Here is a 15,351-nt window from a genome sequence, read left to right as displayed (position 1 = left end):
CCCCAATAGAAAAAAAAAAGAAAAAAAAGTTGAACCAGTTTACTAATTTTGCAACTTATTCGCATATATGCAGAAAGAAAAATGATGATAGTTTGAGAATTCTTAGAAGTGTATATAAGTCTTAATTTGTTGAGTTTAAAAATAAATATATATATATATATATAATAATTTTAAAATTAAATGATATAAGAAATATTAAAATAAGAATATTTGAAAGTTATAGTCTGGTTATATAAAAAATGTAGGTTTTTAATGTATAATTAGTTATGTAAAAAATAGTTTTAGGAAATTAGAAAAGACGTTTACTTGAGTTATTCGTGTTCTTGCGTTTTGAATAATAGCAAAGCATTCTTACAGAGCCTTCTCACACTTATCTCTTCCTACGTTACCTTCCCTCTCTTTTCATGGCACACAACCCTTTCAAATTCAATGGTAACCACCTCCATCAACATTTTCTTCTTCTTCTTCTTCTTCTTCTTCTTCTTCTTCTTCTTCTTTTTCCCTAATTTTATGTTCCTTTCATCTCTATCTCTTCAAACAAAGCACACGCAAAAATGAAAACACTCTTTTCACTATTTTGATTTCGTTACCTCAGAGGATATTCTCGAGCAACTCAGAAGTGGGACTGCGAAATTCGAGCTTGTTTCTTCCCCGGTTCCTTCAGTTGCTGCTCCTCCGAACAACAGCACAAGCTTGTTTGGAATTGGGAATCGTAGCACTCTCTTTTTCGCCAGAATTGGCTCCTCCTCGTGAGTTTTTTCATTTCGTCTTTTTCTTGTGCTTCTATCTGTCATTTTATTAATCTTTTAGGTTCAAATATGTTTTTGATATATTTACCTCACATTCATTTTAAATAAATAAAAAATTGTTCCTAAACGTATTATCATTTTTAATTTAATTAATTAATTAATCATGCTGATAAAAAAAAATTAATTATATCTGTTTATTGTCGTTATAATATAGTAGTCAGTGAAGTGTAGGATGTGTGTTTGAATAAACAGAGTGATGAAGCATTTGTTATTAAGTTATGTAATGCTGTAATAGGATTTGAAAAGTTTATTCTGATAAGCTTCGCCATGAAGTGTGTTGAATTAGGTGGAAAAGAAGCTTACAAAGAGGTTATAAGACACTTTCTTATGCCAAATAAGCTTTCCATAGATCATTTCAATCTCCACCTAGATTAAAAATGAGTGCCATAAATAAGGAGCAGAAATACTTTAACTTTTAGTCCTGACAGTTCCTGTGCTTCTTAATAACTCCATGTTAATCTGATGGTGTTACAAGGGCAACATATGGTGAAAATAACATTGAAGATATGAATGAAGAACTTTTCTGTATTGGATCCAAATTGACAATAAGTTTCATGCAATGTATAGGGGTAGAAACTACATTTTGACATGTAATTTTATTTATTGTTATAGCTGCGTGGAACAAAGTGGGTCTATGTATATGTCCCCAAATTTAGTCCATAGTCACTGGAAATTTGTATCCTAATTTCATGAATTTATCCTTAATAAGGGTTTTCAGAATAACAGATTTGATTGATAGGGTTGAATGCTTTAGAAAAGTGGATTATATTTGAACTCTTCTTTCAATGCTTAGGATTTTGACAAGTTTCCCCATCACTATGTCTTCACAGTAGTGGATACTCTCCCGCAATGAAGAAACTTGAGCGTTTCTCAATTCAGAAGGTTACAGGGGATGGGCGATGTCTGTTTCGTGCACTGGTATTATTTTTTGTACTTTTGTTAGTGGCATTCAATATGATGTCTCCGCTGGCTATTAGGATGAAAAGATTAAAAGAATTATGAGAAGAGAGTGCAAATCAAAGTAATATAGAATATATAGTATTAACTGGACTAGTCATATTAAGTTTGAGGTTGCTGGTGAAGAACTCCTTTTTTTTGAGAGTTACAACTTAAAACTGGAATCAAATCTTGTGTGCTTGAGTTTTCTAGCACTGATTTTTTACTCTAGTGCATTAATAATTTCTGTCTGTGTCATTAGTGTAGTCTTTGTCATGTAGTGCAAATAATCTAATTAACCTTGAGATCCAGAAGGTTTTTTGCATGGCACTACTCTTCAATAATAGGTCTAGAAAAGTTGGGTGGTGAATGATCAATAAGCCTGGACAGTGTCTTTACGGAACATACCTTATTTTTATGATTTTTTTACAAGCTGTATTTGTATGAGTTGTAATGCAACATTCTTTTGGGCATATAAATTTGTTAAATATAAACTGCCAAATCTCTTCATAAGTTTGAGCTTCCACCGTGCAAGTTTTTCATATTGATTTAGTTGGTAAATGTTAACATTTGGTTCATGACATAAGGTCAAAGGAATGGCTTACAATAAGGGAACTGTTCTCAATCAACGTGAGGAGAGAGAAAATGCAGGTATGCTGATATACTACTGGAAGTATGCTTGGTGATTCCCTTGCTTTTGTTTGTTTTGTTTTCTATTACAGAATTACATGTGAAACAGCTAGGCTATGATAATTTTGGCTGCTTCTGTTATCAAACTGGGCTACTTGTCTTCTTGCCATGTTTATTTTTTCGTGCCTTGTAAGTTATAACCTCTTTTCTCCTTTCTCTTCGGTTTTCTTTTCTTGTCTATTTTTGCCTTGCATGTGATAACACAGATGAATTAAGAATGGCTGTGAAAGAAGCTATATGTGAAAATGAGGCTGAACGTAATTTATATGAAGAAGCCCTCATTGCCATCACAGTTGATGAACCTCTAAATCGGTATGTTTTGGAAGCGTTAACAGAAAATAAAGATCGTGAAGTATATTGTTAGTTTGTGTTAAATGTCATAATTAAATGTGTGTTTTTTTGCAGTTACTGCCAACGGATTGTACGACCTGATTTCTGGGGAGGAGAATCAGAGCTATTGGTAAGTGCTTCCTTTATGCTTACCTCCTAAATATTGCAAGCTTTACTTTCTTACATCTTTTATCTTAAGGATAATACATTTCACAGTTGACCTTTGGAGTTTATATCAGTTTAATTTAAATATTTCATAGTGGATCTTCTAACTTTTTATTGTAATTTCAGTGTCATTAACGTCTTTCTCTTTGCCCCATTTATTTATATGTGAAGATATTAGACTTTGTTGAGCTCTGGTCTATGATATAAGATCTTGCATTATGGATAAAGCTATGCTTTTCACAGCAAAATGTATTCTAAAGATTACAGTTGAATGACTTCAAATTGATGTGGAAGTCAATAGACTATGAGTCAATGACATTTTCGCACAAGGTTTAATAAAATATTTTACCTTCAGTGTGTTTGTAGCTGGAGCTTGCAGGTTAATCGGAGATTGTAACCCATAAAACTTTATCTCATCGAGGAATGGGAAAATTTGACTGTCTAGAAATTAAATGATTCAAATTTTGAAGTAAATGAGTATTTTAGCTTATGCGTCGCATATAAATGTTTATTTTATATAATTAATATCCATAATAAATAAATGTTTAATATCATGTTTTGAATTAATATTCATAATAAGTAAATGTTTAGTATCTTGTTTGATATTTAACGATTGAGAAATTTCTAAGTAGAACTCCCATTGAAACTTTTCTTCATCCCTTCCTTGGATGCACAAACCCTTTTGAATGAAACGTGAGGTACTGACCAATGACAATGTTCTTGCAGGTACTTTCAAAGTTATGTAACCAGCCAATCATCGTGTACATACCAGAGCATGAGGTATAAGTTAAACAATTCCTCTGGTTGGCATTTATCTATTTTACTTGGGAAGGAAGAGCTTGCAATTAGTATAATCATACTGCACATGCTACAAGACAGATTAATTTTTTATCGGATATTATGTGCATGAGTCATGTCTAGAGATAGATGGAGGTGGTCATAGCTTTTTTGTTGCTAAAATTTATTGTTTGCGTTTAATTGGTAATTGATCTTGCATGTTGGAACTAAAGTGCAGAGAGGTTATCTAGAATATTAGTGCATTTGTAATGATAAGCTCTCCTGTGCGTCTTTTTTATTAAATGGTTCTTATGTGGTCGTACACTAATTTATTGGCAAATTGCGAGTTTGTAACTTGTAAAGGTGTTGATGCAGTCCTGATAAGATCAGATTGTTAAAGACCGTCACTGGAAAACAGGTGTTTTGGTGCTATAAAGTTTTTTTTTAGCACATTATTAGGAAGTGAGTTTAAGCATAACTCCTCATCTTATTTCTAGTCAATGTAAAATTTCCAACACATAGGAGTGGACATCTTAAGCATGGGACTAGATATTTGTAGATAGTCTAACAACGATGCGATAACGAATGACACGATAGATCGAAAAAATTTCACCTAAATAAATTATGATATCATATTAGAAAGTGAGTGTATGTTTAATTCAACATTACAAAATTGACTTATAAGGAATAAATATCTTGAGCATGGGATATTTATGGTTGATCTATCAGGAAACTTAAGCCTTTAGGAACCCAAATTGTGTGTGACTTCTTAGTGCACGACTAGAGTAAATTGGAAATTAAATGCTAAATAAAATGTGGGCAAAAGAGTGATACTGTCAGACTTAAATGCATTCACAATATTCTAGGATAGCACTGGAGCAAAGTGAGAAGAATTTTGAAAATCATGATATAGGAGCATCACTAAAGCTTGCTGTTTGGCCATTATGATTTTATTAGGAATAACCTATGAAGCTCAAACACATCTCTTCAATTCTATGTCCACATGTCCAAAAGAGGCTAAAGGGTTCCATTTTAATCCCTCTATTCCCATTTTGGTTTTCGAATGGTGGATGCTAACTATTTAATTGTTTTTCTTGTATTTACTACTTCAGTGAACTCAGAATTTTCTCCAAATCAAGCCACGTTATGTTCTTATTTCTTCTCATTCCAAATTGCTCGAAGGATACTAAAGTTTCTCTACTAAAATTTCCTGTTATCTCTATGTAAACTACGTGCAGCATAGAGGTGGTGGTTTTGGATCTGGTTTCATTCCCATTGCTGAGTATGGAAGTGAATTTAGAAAGGGTTCTCGGAGAAAAGCTGTGAGGCTATTGTACAGCGGCAAGAACCATTATGATCTTCTGGTATGAGGAACTATATGAACGAAGGAGAAGGAAGAAAAAGTACGAGATTCAAATGCCATTTTGTAATGATTTTGTTCTGTTAGAATCCTTTGCTTCTTTTCTGTTTCTTTTACGATTTTTGTTAGTCCGCCATGAACACCTTGTTTTTATTCTTAATATTAAACAAAGTATAGTAAAACCATTTTGAGGTTGAGCACAAATAGAAAAGGAGTTTGATTATCTACATGTAAGAACTTTTCCACTATTAGTTAACTAGAAATCATCTATGATTTTTAAAATAATTATGAGATCAAGAAACTTATGATATATCTGATTTTTTTATATGACTAATCAATTCAAAAATATCCTTGATATAACTTTTAAAATAATTATTATAAAAACTAATAAACTAATAAATATCTATAAGATTTTTTATTTTACCTTTTTTATTCCTTCATCACAATATATATAGAAAAAATTAGGTAAAAAGTAAGAGTATAAAACAGTCAAAATAATTAATGTTATTTTTAACTAAAAACGACAAAAAGTTATAAAAATGTAACGTTGCCTTAAACTGTGAAACCTTAGGAAAAGAATATCAAAAGTGACAATGAACGTACATACACAAACAAGATAAATGTTGTCGTAGGGATTATCATAAACCATACATTATTATAGTTTGAAGACATTCAACTTAAGGAAAATAGTAACATTTACATTTTCTATTGTTAAGTAAAACAAGTATTAAAATTAAACACTAAAAAGCAACATAATCTCAAGCTACGTGCTTGACACCAAAGTAGTATTACAATTGTGTCTTTCTTTGTAAAGATGATAAAATTGTTTTTGGTCATGTAATGTATCTTAGTAACCATAAATCTAGAGCAAGTTTATTATAGTAGTAGGAGCATGCATAATGGGTAAAATAGGTATCAATCACAATCACAATCACAATCACAATCACATGAAAATACTGAAGGGCTTTCCAAAACATCATCAAAACTTGGTAACTATCATATAATGGAGGGAAATGCTGAAGGGTTTCCTTACAGTTTATACATCATGCAATTGAAATGAGAATGTGTATACTGCACACCACCATGACTTTAAGCCACTCATGTATGCGTTTCGACCACCTAAAACTGGTATAATAGATTATTGTCCTCAATTGCAAAAACAAATTCGGGGCAAATAACCACACTCTTAGACACCTTTCCCTTTATTCTGCTTTTCATCTCCAGCGTTATCGCCTATAGTAGATGCCACTTCTTTGCTGTTTTGATCATTCTGAGAATCAGCTTCAATGGCTGCTACGAGGTTGTTGCTTTGAGAATTGAGAGGTAGAATGGCTTCAATGGGTTCCACTAGTTTGGATTGTTGAGCATTTAGAGGGGTAGCTTCAGTGGTTACTGTTTGTTTGGAGTTTTGATCATTTAGAGGGGTAGGTTCAGTGGTGGCCACTTGTTTACTACTTTGATGATCATTTTGGGGAGTACTGGCCTCAGCAGTGGTCACAGTTGGGGACGAATCCATCAGACTGGCTGCAATTGCTGCCCTAAGATCCTCGTCTTCCATGTCTAACAACATTTCAGCTTCCCCATGAGAAAGAAACTGATCATAGTGTTGTTGGGTCTCATTAACTCTCTGATGAGGAGGAGCCTGTACGGAGTTGCAAGATTTAGTTATCCTCTCAGCATCTTCAGGTGAAAGCCACTGCCCAAAACCATTAGAAGCTTCAGATGAGGAGATGGGGAATTCTTTTGGAAAATTTCCTCTAACCAGGAATATGCTCCACCCAAAGCCTTTCAAAGAGTCGAGATAGGCAGAAAGGTAAAACTTGGAAAGGTGTTGTGGGGCTGCATAGAGACTGTCAAAATTATACCACTCCCCATTCACTTTACGGATGCAAAACCAATGGTCTTGTAGATGACAAATGAAGGCATTTTCCAGCTCAGGGTCAATCTGGGCAGGCTCAGCAACTGGAGAGTCAAGAGGGATAACTTGTAGGTCCCACACTTCCAAAGCCTTTTGTAAAACCTACAGAAAAGACTTTGCATACTGAATTAAATCATAAAAATGTAAAGAGAACGAGTCCTCAATTGCCTTTCCAAAATTAATATTTGATGCAAGCAACAAACATTCCAATGATTTAACTAAATAAAATATAAACCACTTGTAACTCCAGTTACTAAGTACGGACCAGAATAGCCAGTTCAATAACAAGTCAAGACAACCCAGAAAACAGATGGAGCAGAAAACCAATCAAACTGATCAAGAACCAGCAGAAACCAGTAGAAACAGGATAAGAACTTTTGAACTTTTTTTATTAATTTATAAACATTTTATTCCTAGATATTTTAGCATATATGATATCTACACATAGATTGCTATTAATTAAAATTTATTACGACTTTTTAATCTAACAAGACGTGACATATATAATCCCTTTCTTACTTGATAAATTATGTTTTATTATTACTACCCTTGTTCAATCACCATTAAACTAATGAACCGTGAATACTTTCACTGGTTCAATGTCCAGTCCAGTTTTAAAAACATTGGACGTAACAATAATGTTTTTCCCAGAATCCAAATCATTCAAGGCACAGGCTAGTAGTACTTTGAATGATTGTAACAAAAAACGATATGAAAATATACAAAAGCACACAGTACTTTGATTTTCAAATGCCAAGATAAAATAAAATCCAAAGACTGAATAAAATCTCAAGATATATAACAAGTCACCTAGAATAATAGAACCTTCATAACATTCAGGGATCCAATGCTTGAAAGATCTTTCTGAAGAACTAACTATTAACATTATTTATCTGGCAAACTAAAAAATAAAAGTTAGCCACTTGAGATTGCCACAAGGAGAGGGAGGAAAAGAGTGAAAGGGTTCAAATCCCCATAGTACACACCTCACAGCCCTGGACCCAAGAAAATAGAGTAAGTCCTCTATGCGCTTGAGGTGTTGTTTTCCAAAGGGATAATAACAGGTATTAATTTTTCAGTTCTCACATTCTTCGGTTTAGTATTTTCATAGCTGAGGTTTAAACATATGTTATACTTTAATTAGAGAATAAAACTGAAAACACCTAACGAACTTTACTTTAATTGGCATGATCAAATCAATCATCATTAACTGAATCATTTGTTTTGACCAAACTCTAATCATAAAATTTATTCATTAGGCCGGTAAGAAGATATTTTGACTTCTTTATAGAAATGAACCACTTCTTTATAGAAATGAACCAGATGGCGAGCCTTAGCGCAGCCTAAACATTGTGCCATGGTGATCCAATGGTCATGGGTTTGAATCTGGAAACAGCCTCTTTGCATGCAAGGGTAAGGCTATATAGAAATTACCTTATTAATCTATAGGAAATAGAGAGACATTGAGCTGAAACCATATGTTTTTGAATTAGCAAGGATGTTTTACTTATATTGAGAAAGATTCAATATCTTCTTATAATGAAAATATGATACAAAAATAAATAAAAAGGTTCCAAATATAATCTAAACATTCCTAATTATAGAGGATATACACCATCTTTCTATAATTATAACACTCTCCCTTTATGTTGGAGCATAGGAACCATTTGTGCTCCGCTTGCTGCAAAATATGCTCAATCATTGGTCCTCTTAAGACGGTGAATATGTTTATCAACGCTTCACTAGAGGTGACAATCTACTGTAAAGGTGACAATCTACCACAACCTTCGAAATGAATCATTCCTACTCATGTTACCTCATTTATATCCACTACTTTTCCAATATGTGAATAAAATTGAAACTATATTTAGAGTTCTAATCTAATGGAACCCAAACATAATATTTATGATTTTGAACCAGTTACAACACAGAATTAGAAACGATACCAACATTATCAACCACGGGAGGAAACACAAGTGTTGTCGTGCCTATGTCCACATTTTGTGATTCAATGAAAGAAACAATTATCACAATAAAATAACATAACCACAATAACCAATTACCAAAACAATAAGGGTAAAATTGTACCAAAAATGTGTGCACCAAAAGCAATTATCCAAGTTGGCACGTCATCCAAAGAGAAGCTAAGTGTCATTCTCAAAACTAAGTGCACAGGCATAACAACATCAAAATATTCATTGTCAAGATCATACTTATTTACTGTACTAATTACAAATTTATATACTAGAGCCAAAGGTCTACCACTAAAACAAATGATTTGTACATAGAAATGCAAAATAAAATGGGAATTGCAACCCAAAATTCATCAACAGGCTTTCCAAAATGCACAACTTCAGTGAATCCTATTTATCATTCAATTTACTCCAGTGACCTGCACTACTTGTTATCAAAGGATTAACAATCATTAGATTATGCATTGAATTTTTGTTGTGGACCTGATGGGAACCTCAAGCCCAATTATGATAATGAGCAAGGGTTTTGGATCAAATGTTTGACTGAACTCAAACACTAAAATCCTAAACTCCAAAGAAACCCATCACATGGAGTGCATATTATAGAACCTGAAGCCCAATATAATAATGAGTAAGAGCGAGATCAAATGTTGGACCAAACTGCAACCCAAAACCCTATACTCAAAATAAACCCATCACATGGAGAGTATATTCTAAGGACATTGAATGAAGAGGAGAGGATCAAGCATTTTCAATCAAGAAGTGGGTCTTCCTCAAACTTAGACCTCATAAGCAGCAAATAGTGGCCAAAAAACAGAGTCAATAAAACTTAGCTTAGCTCCTCAGACCCAATTCTGGAAAAAAGGAGAGTTGCTTTCTTCAAGCTAAAGCTGCTTAAGCCCTCTAGTTTTACAGGCTTCTCAATTTAAAAGGGAAATTGGTAACTATTTTGTTGATGCTTCTTTACTGGAAGGCATGGAAGTAGAGATCAATGAAATGGAAGGACCCAAGTGTGTGTTGGACTAGTACAGTAAGGCAGGTCAGACAATTAAACAATTTTTTCAAGTGGATGGTCAGAGTAATTCATGATACTTGGGAGGATGATCTTGTTCTCAAAACTCAATTTCCTCACTTCACCCTTGAGAACACAGTTACTGCATTGAGGTTCTACTTATTGCTGCCAATCTCTCAATAATTGTGTTTGTCCTGTTGCCTCCAAATCCTTAATAGTGATGTTGCAAGATCTTCTCAAGAAGGGTTCTTGAATTTTTGATGCCATAACTTGAACCAATGGCCTAGATTTTCTCCTCCATCTGACAGTTTCTTTCCTTTCTTGGTTTCAAGAAGGAGTTCCTTTATTTCTTTCATGACCATTATGCTTTTTTTTACCAGATTCCTGTCAATCTTATTCCTCTATCCGCCATTCGAACCAATGTAATCAATTATGGTTGCAAAAAAGGTAGAAAGCCAATAATTTGCTATATTATACAACCGATAGTGTGACAAGCATATTGCAAAAGTCACATAACAATTGAAACATACATATATATATATATATATATATATATATATATATATATATATATAAACACACACACACACATATATATATATATAAACAACACACACACACACATATAGATATATCAATTAAATACAATGAAGCACCAAGTTTGACAAAAAAATGGCATTGACACAAGGCCTCAACTAATGTCTAAAAATATAGGATACCATGACACTACACACACATACATACTCATTGAGATTTGAATTGCGAATTATATTTTACCTCTTGAAATAAAGTTGATAAGTTTTCAAATTTTCATATGATAATAACCCTCACAAAAAGATTACTAAGATAAGAGGGAATGAAATATCATTTCACAATGCAATCTTTACAAAACAAGATAAGAGGGAATGAAATATCATTTCACAATGCAATCTTTACAAAACAAGATGATAAGACAAAACAAAAAAACAAGCTAGGTCCTATAATAATGAGTCACACAAAAGTACGATAGAAGAAACATTATGTTGGTTGTTTTAAAGTAAAAGATCAAGTCTAAAGTTGGTGACCTCCTTTATCATCATCATCATGGAAAAAAGGTCCCTGTTTTCGGTTCATCAAGTGACAAATTAGCAACCATGATTTAATTGTGTATTCTGAAGTTCATCAACTGACATATTTATCTATTTTTTTTATAGTAGGAGTATCAAAGAGATATTTGGCCAAACTAAGTGTTGACTCAATATCTTGGCCTATGTTGGAGCCATGTTCGTGCTACGTTATAGCTTAAACAAAATAGCTTTATTCAACTACTGCAAAGGAATGTCTAACATGTGTTAGAGGCATGTCAACACTGTTTGTGTCAGTGAGGTGTTGAACATACGACATGGTGTGCCAGAGCTTCCTAGATATGCATACAAAAATATAAGAGCTTCCTAGATATGCGTACAAAAATATAAAATAGTACGCAAATAAAAAAAATACATTAAAATTGACATTATACTAACTCAAAAGTTCAATTGGCTAAAGATTTGTCAGAGATGACAAGGATGCAGAATCCAAGCTGCAACCACAACAATGACAGTGGCTGCAATAGCAGAAAGAGTTGCAATCTAGCTCCATTCAAGAAATTTCGCTATGCAACAATGTTATTGTGGCTAGTCAACAACACTTAAAACAATGTGCAAGCAGTACTTATTGACGGAAACTCTGCTTAGTCAAACAATCCAAAGTTTTAAACATATATTACATCTAACTTCCCCCTCCCTGCCATTCATACATGTCAATGCAAAGAGCTTCCTTCGATAGACAACCATCTCGTAAAACAAGTACATGAGAAATATTCAATCAGTCAAACTACACTTGCAAAATCCATCACACAGCACAAGGCCATCCAAAGCCAAACAAGGTACGCACAAACCAAGCTCAAGACATCCTTAAATATAATCCTTTATAAACTAAAATATCATAACACAACCATTTATAAATGGCAGAAGTCAACTCCAGCCAAATCGAAACATATGCGCCAAAGTTTATAAGCATGTATTGAACAATTGAAGGAGCATCTAGCGCCGCAAAAGCCCCAAAAATTCTCAAATAATAAAAAGAAATTACAAACCGCTCATATTAAACTAAAATCCAAGCAACTAGAAACTTCCAAAGCAAAAACAACGATAAGCACGTCACATTCTCACGGACACGTCAACAATCCACAGCGCAAAAGGAGAAAACAAAAATCAGGGAAAGCGAAACCCTAACCGAACCTGGATGCTGAAATCGCCATCGAGCGACACGTTGTGCGATTCGAAATCGGCAGAAGAGAGCGCGGGGAGCAGGACCTGGCGCTCCTTGCGATCGAGATCAGAGGCGAGCGCGGCCAAATCGAACTCCGAGAAGAACGGACCCTGCAAAACGGTGTTGACGCAATGCACCGCACAGAGCTTGGACTCCTGCACCTCGTGGTACAGCATCCCTCCATTGCTGGCTCCTTCCATCATCATTGAATTCGCAATCTCGCAACAACAGCGAAGGTGAACGGTTTATAAACCCTAATTGCAATTCGCGGTGCTTTTGGTTCCTTCTCTTTGGGGTTGTGTGTGATGATAGGTAACGGTGAAAGTGAGAGAAGGGGAAAGAATGGGATTGTAACGGACAAAAACAAATACCTCATCTTCTTACCCATGCAATATAAAAAGATAATACAAACTGCTTATTCATTAAAAATAAATACACACGTGTCTAATACTACCTATTTTCTCTTTTTTTTCGCATTAAATTCAATTTGTAATAAATATCGATACATTATCTAATAAATATATAAAATTAACTCAATATAAAATAAAATAACATAATAAAAAAACGTCTACACACATACACCGTACATACATACATAAGGTATGTTTTCGTTAATAATATATAATAAAATATTTTATATTTTTTTCATGTTTGTTTATATTTTAAAATTATAATATTTAAAAAAATTAAATTATCGTTTGATTCGTTTGTAATAACAAAATGGGTATTTCTTTTTGCACCTCCTAAAAGTTCTTCCTGCATTCCTAATAAATAGATAAAGTGACTAACATTTACATTTTAAAAAACTTTTTCAAGATATAATTAAGGAAAGTTAGTTTGGAAAACACTAGTTTCATAAACTTTTTCTAAAATTCCAAAAATTTCAAAAGAAATTTCATAATATACTTGTAAATTAAAAAAAGTTTGGGAAAATTCCAAAAAACTAATCCAAAAATTATTTAGAAAAAAAAGGGTTAAAATCATTTTTTCAATATTGTTGGGTGAAGAAACAATTTTGATGGGTGGAAGAAGAAACACCCAACAAAACAAATAGTGAAATTAAATTAGCCATCCATCAATTCTATAATATAATTTTGTTTTTTTTCTTTCCCTAATTTATATTTTATATTGTTTTCTTAATATTATTTTTATTTAAATCTAAATATTGTACTTGTAATTAGTTTCGCCAAGTGATATAACATGGAAAAATAAATAAAAGAAAAAAAAGTTTTTTGTGATTTTCTGTCGCAGTGCCACATGGCATCTTGCGACGGTGATCAATTAAATAGTAATTGTAGGATAAGAATCTAAAAACTAAATTAGAGGTAGCACCATGGAGAAAAAACAATGCAATTATTTATTTATATTTTGGGTGAATTTGTGTTAGTGGCTTCCTTTATTTTTTTTCAGTCAATTTCTTTTATTAACTTTCGATGTTGTTTTTTAAGTGTGGTGTTCTTTTTTAATGATTTTTATTTAACTATTAGTTTTTAAATTATAATATTAATTACTACTCTATCAATTATATTCTTTTATTTTAAGACACTTAAAAAAGAATAGAGGGGTAATTTTATTTACACATATTATTAATAAAGTTAATATTAAAAAATTACTTTCAAATGATAATTAGATTTATTTTTTATAAAAAGAGTCTAGTAAAGTATCATTATGAGATAATAACATTTTTATTAAGTTCACATTCTTTAACAATAATTGCTTCCAAAAAATATAATTAAGGAAAACTATACAGAAACTCATGTAATGAAGAGAATCAATATTCAAGTAACTCAAACCTATAATACAAGATAGTAAAATACTAACTTAAAGAAAGGTATGAAACATTTAATCCCTATAAAAAAATGTATAGAAATCATACATTCACTCAAAGGATTCAAAATTCTAGGACCCTTAGGAACATACACTTGACTTTTAGGTGTAACCTTGAATGATTATTTACAACTTTTATATAGTTTTAATGATTATTTACAACTTTTATATAGTTTTGAACGGAATGATTAATCATTTAACAATGAATGGAGAAATCTTGAAGTCTTTCACGTTCAACACTTATAATCAAGGTAAGCTCGTGCTTTTCCACCATCTTTTAAGTTGATAACTCATATTATAGATCCACATCCACCAAAATTCTTGCAAAAAACTATCTAGTTTTTTTCAAAGTATATTCATCCGGGGATAATGGAGAACCAATAGAAAACAATTAAACCTAACACTAACACTATGCTTTGATGAGTTTAATCATATAAGGCACAAACTAACATGTCCAAGTAAATACACCTAGTGTAATTGAAAAGTAGTTTAAACCCTAAAACACATAATATATATATATATATATAATTTATTATAAAAATTACCTAGATTCGATTAGTACACTGGTTGAGTATTGAAACCTAAACCGTTTTTTCATTTCAGAAAGACAAAAAAACACTATTAAATATATATAAAAAAAATCAAGCTTTACCGAATTTCGTGAAGATGTTATGAATTAAGGATTGAGGGGAGTTTATTCTTACACCTCCATGCATTTCTTCTTTCACCTCCATGCATTTCTTCTTTCACCCTATACTTTAAAAAAAAATCAAATTACTCTTTGACATTTTTCATTGAACTTTTTTTCTTTAATTATGGAATGTGGAATTTGGAGACTTCCCATGTTATATAATCTGAAAGTTAAAAGTTATGTTTTAGATTGTACAATCTGGAATAAAATGTATTATGGATTGGGCGATGTAGAATACAAAATTTGTATTCCGGATGGTATTATGAATTGTGGAATTTGAAATGGATAATTTTGGAATTTTTGAGAGTATGAGGGTGCAAAAAAAAAAATTATGGGATGCAAGGAGAAATTTCCAGAATTTTAAGATACGTGGGTTAGCAGGTCGGGTCGCCGCACACTTGGCTCACCAGGGCTATGGATTATGCAGGATGAGCTTAAGTAGGCCAACTAGTTAAAATAGGCATTTTGCCCCGCCTGCATTGTCATCCCTAATGAAAGTCCTTTAAGTTAGCCTTCATTTTGTCCTCTAGTGGAGGGGTTTAGAATTGCTTTAAAGGGTTGTTGATCATAGCCT

At 32.7% G+C, this 15,351-nt stretch overlaps 2 protein-coding genes across 3 annotated transcripts; one reads left to right on the top strand and one right to left on the bottom strand.

Moving 5' to 3' along the window:
• The first annotated feature begins 262 nt into the window (after positions 1 to 262).
• On the top strand, positions 263 to 5,294 carry LOC137818688 (Cysteine proteinases superfamily protein). Of its 2 annotated transcripts, none has more exons than XM_068622250.2 (8): positions 263 to 432; positions 596 to 749; positions 1,640 to 1,727; positions 2,333 to 2,396; positions 2,642 to 2,747; positions 2,841 to 2,895; positions 3,657 to 3,710; positions 4,946 to 5,294. In XM_068622250.2, the coding sequence occupies exons 1-8, from the start codon at positions 405 to 407 to the stop codon at positions 5,075 to 5,077; spliced, it is 681 nt and encodes a 226-aa protein (XP_068478351.1). In that variant the 5' UTR covers positions 263 to 404; the 3' UTR covers positions 5,078 to 5,294. The 2 variants fall into 2 exon arrangements, 1 of the variants encoding a protein (XP_068478351.1); XR_016516195.1 differs by having other exon boundaries at positions 296 to 432; positions 2,485 to 2,747.
• Positions 5,295 to 6,043: 749 nt separating this feature from the next.
• LOC137818470 (Josephin family protein) lies at positions 6,044 to 12,654 on the bottom strand. Its single transcript, XM_068621922.1, has 2 exons — positions 12,229 to 12,654; positions 6,044 to 7,087 (listed from the first exon to the last, which is right to left on the bottom strand). The coding sequence occupies exons 1-2, from the start codon at positions 12,463 to 12,465 to the stop codon at positions 6,254 to 6,256; spliced, it is 1,071 nt and encodes a 356-aa protein (XP_068478023.1). The 5' UTR covers positions 12,466 to 12,654; the 3' UTR covers positions 6,044 to 6,253.
• Positions 12,655 to 15,351: the final 2,697 nt, after the last annotated feature.

The sequence above is a fragment of the Phaseolus vulgaris genome, chromosome 10 (assembly GCF_051622355.1).
Source record: "Phaseolus vulgaris cultivar YP4 chromosome 10, ASM5162235v1, whole genome shotgun sequence".
Classification (NCBI taxonomy): domain Eukaryota; kingdom Viridiplantae; phylum Streptophyta; class Magnoliopsida; order Fabales; family Fabaceae; genus Phaseolus; species Phaseolus vulgaris.
Note: the sequence above shows the minus strand (reverse complement) of the source record. Positions and strands in the feature narration are given on the sequence as shown.

What these genes read in the sequence shown, in the direction of transcription:
- LOC137818688 (XM_068622250.2), top strand. Translation starts at nt 405, where the DNA reads ATGGCACACAACCCTTTCAAATTCAATG. An exon ending in TGAGGAGAGAGAAAATGCAG is followed by an intron (nt 2,397 to 2,641) that starts GTATGCTGATAT and finishes GTGATAACACAG; the next exon opens with ATGAATTAAGAATGGCTGTG. An exon ending in GAGGAGAATCAGAGCTATTG is followed by an intron (nt 2,896 to 3,656) that starts GTAAGTGCTTCC and finishes ATGTTCTTGCAG; the next exon opens with GTACTTTCAAAGTTATGTAA.
- LOC137818470 (XM_068621922.1), bottom strand. Translation starts at nt 12,465, where the DNA reads ATGATGATGGAAGGAGCCAGCAATGGAGGGATGCTGTACCACGAGGTG. An exon ending in ATGGCGATTTCAGCATCCAG is followed by an intron (nt 7,088 to 12,228) that starts GTTCGGTTAGGG and finishes TCTTTTCTGTAG; the next exon opens with GTTTTACAAAAGGCTTTGGA.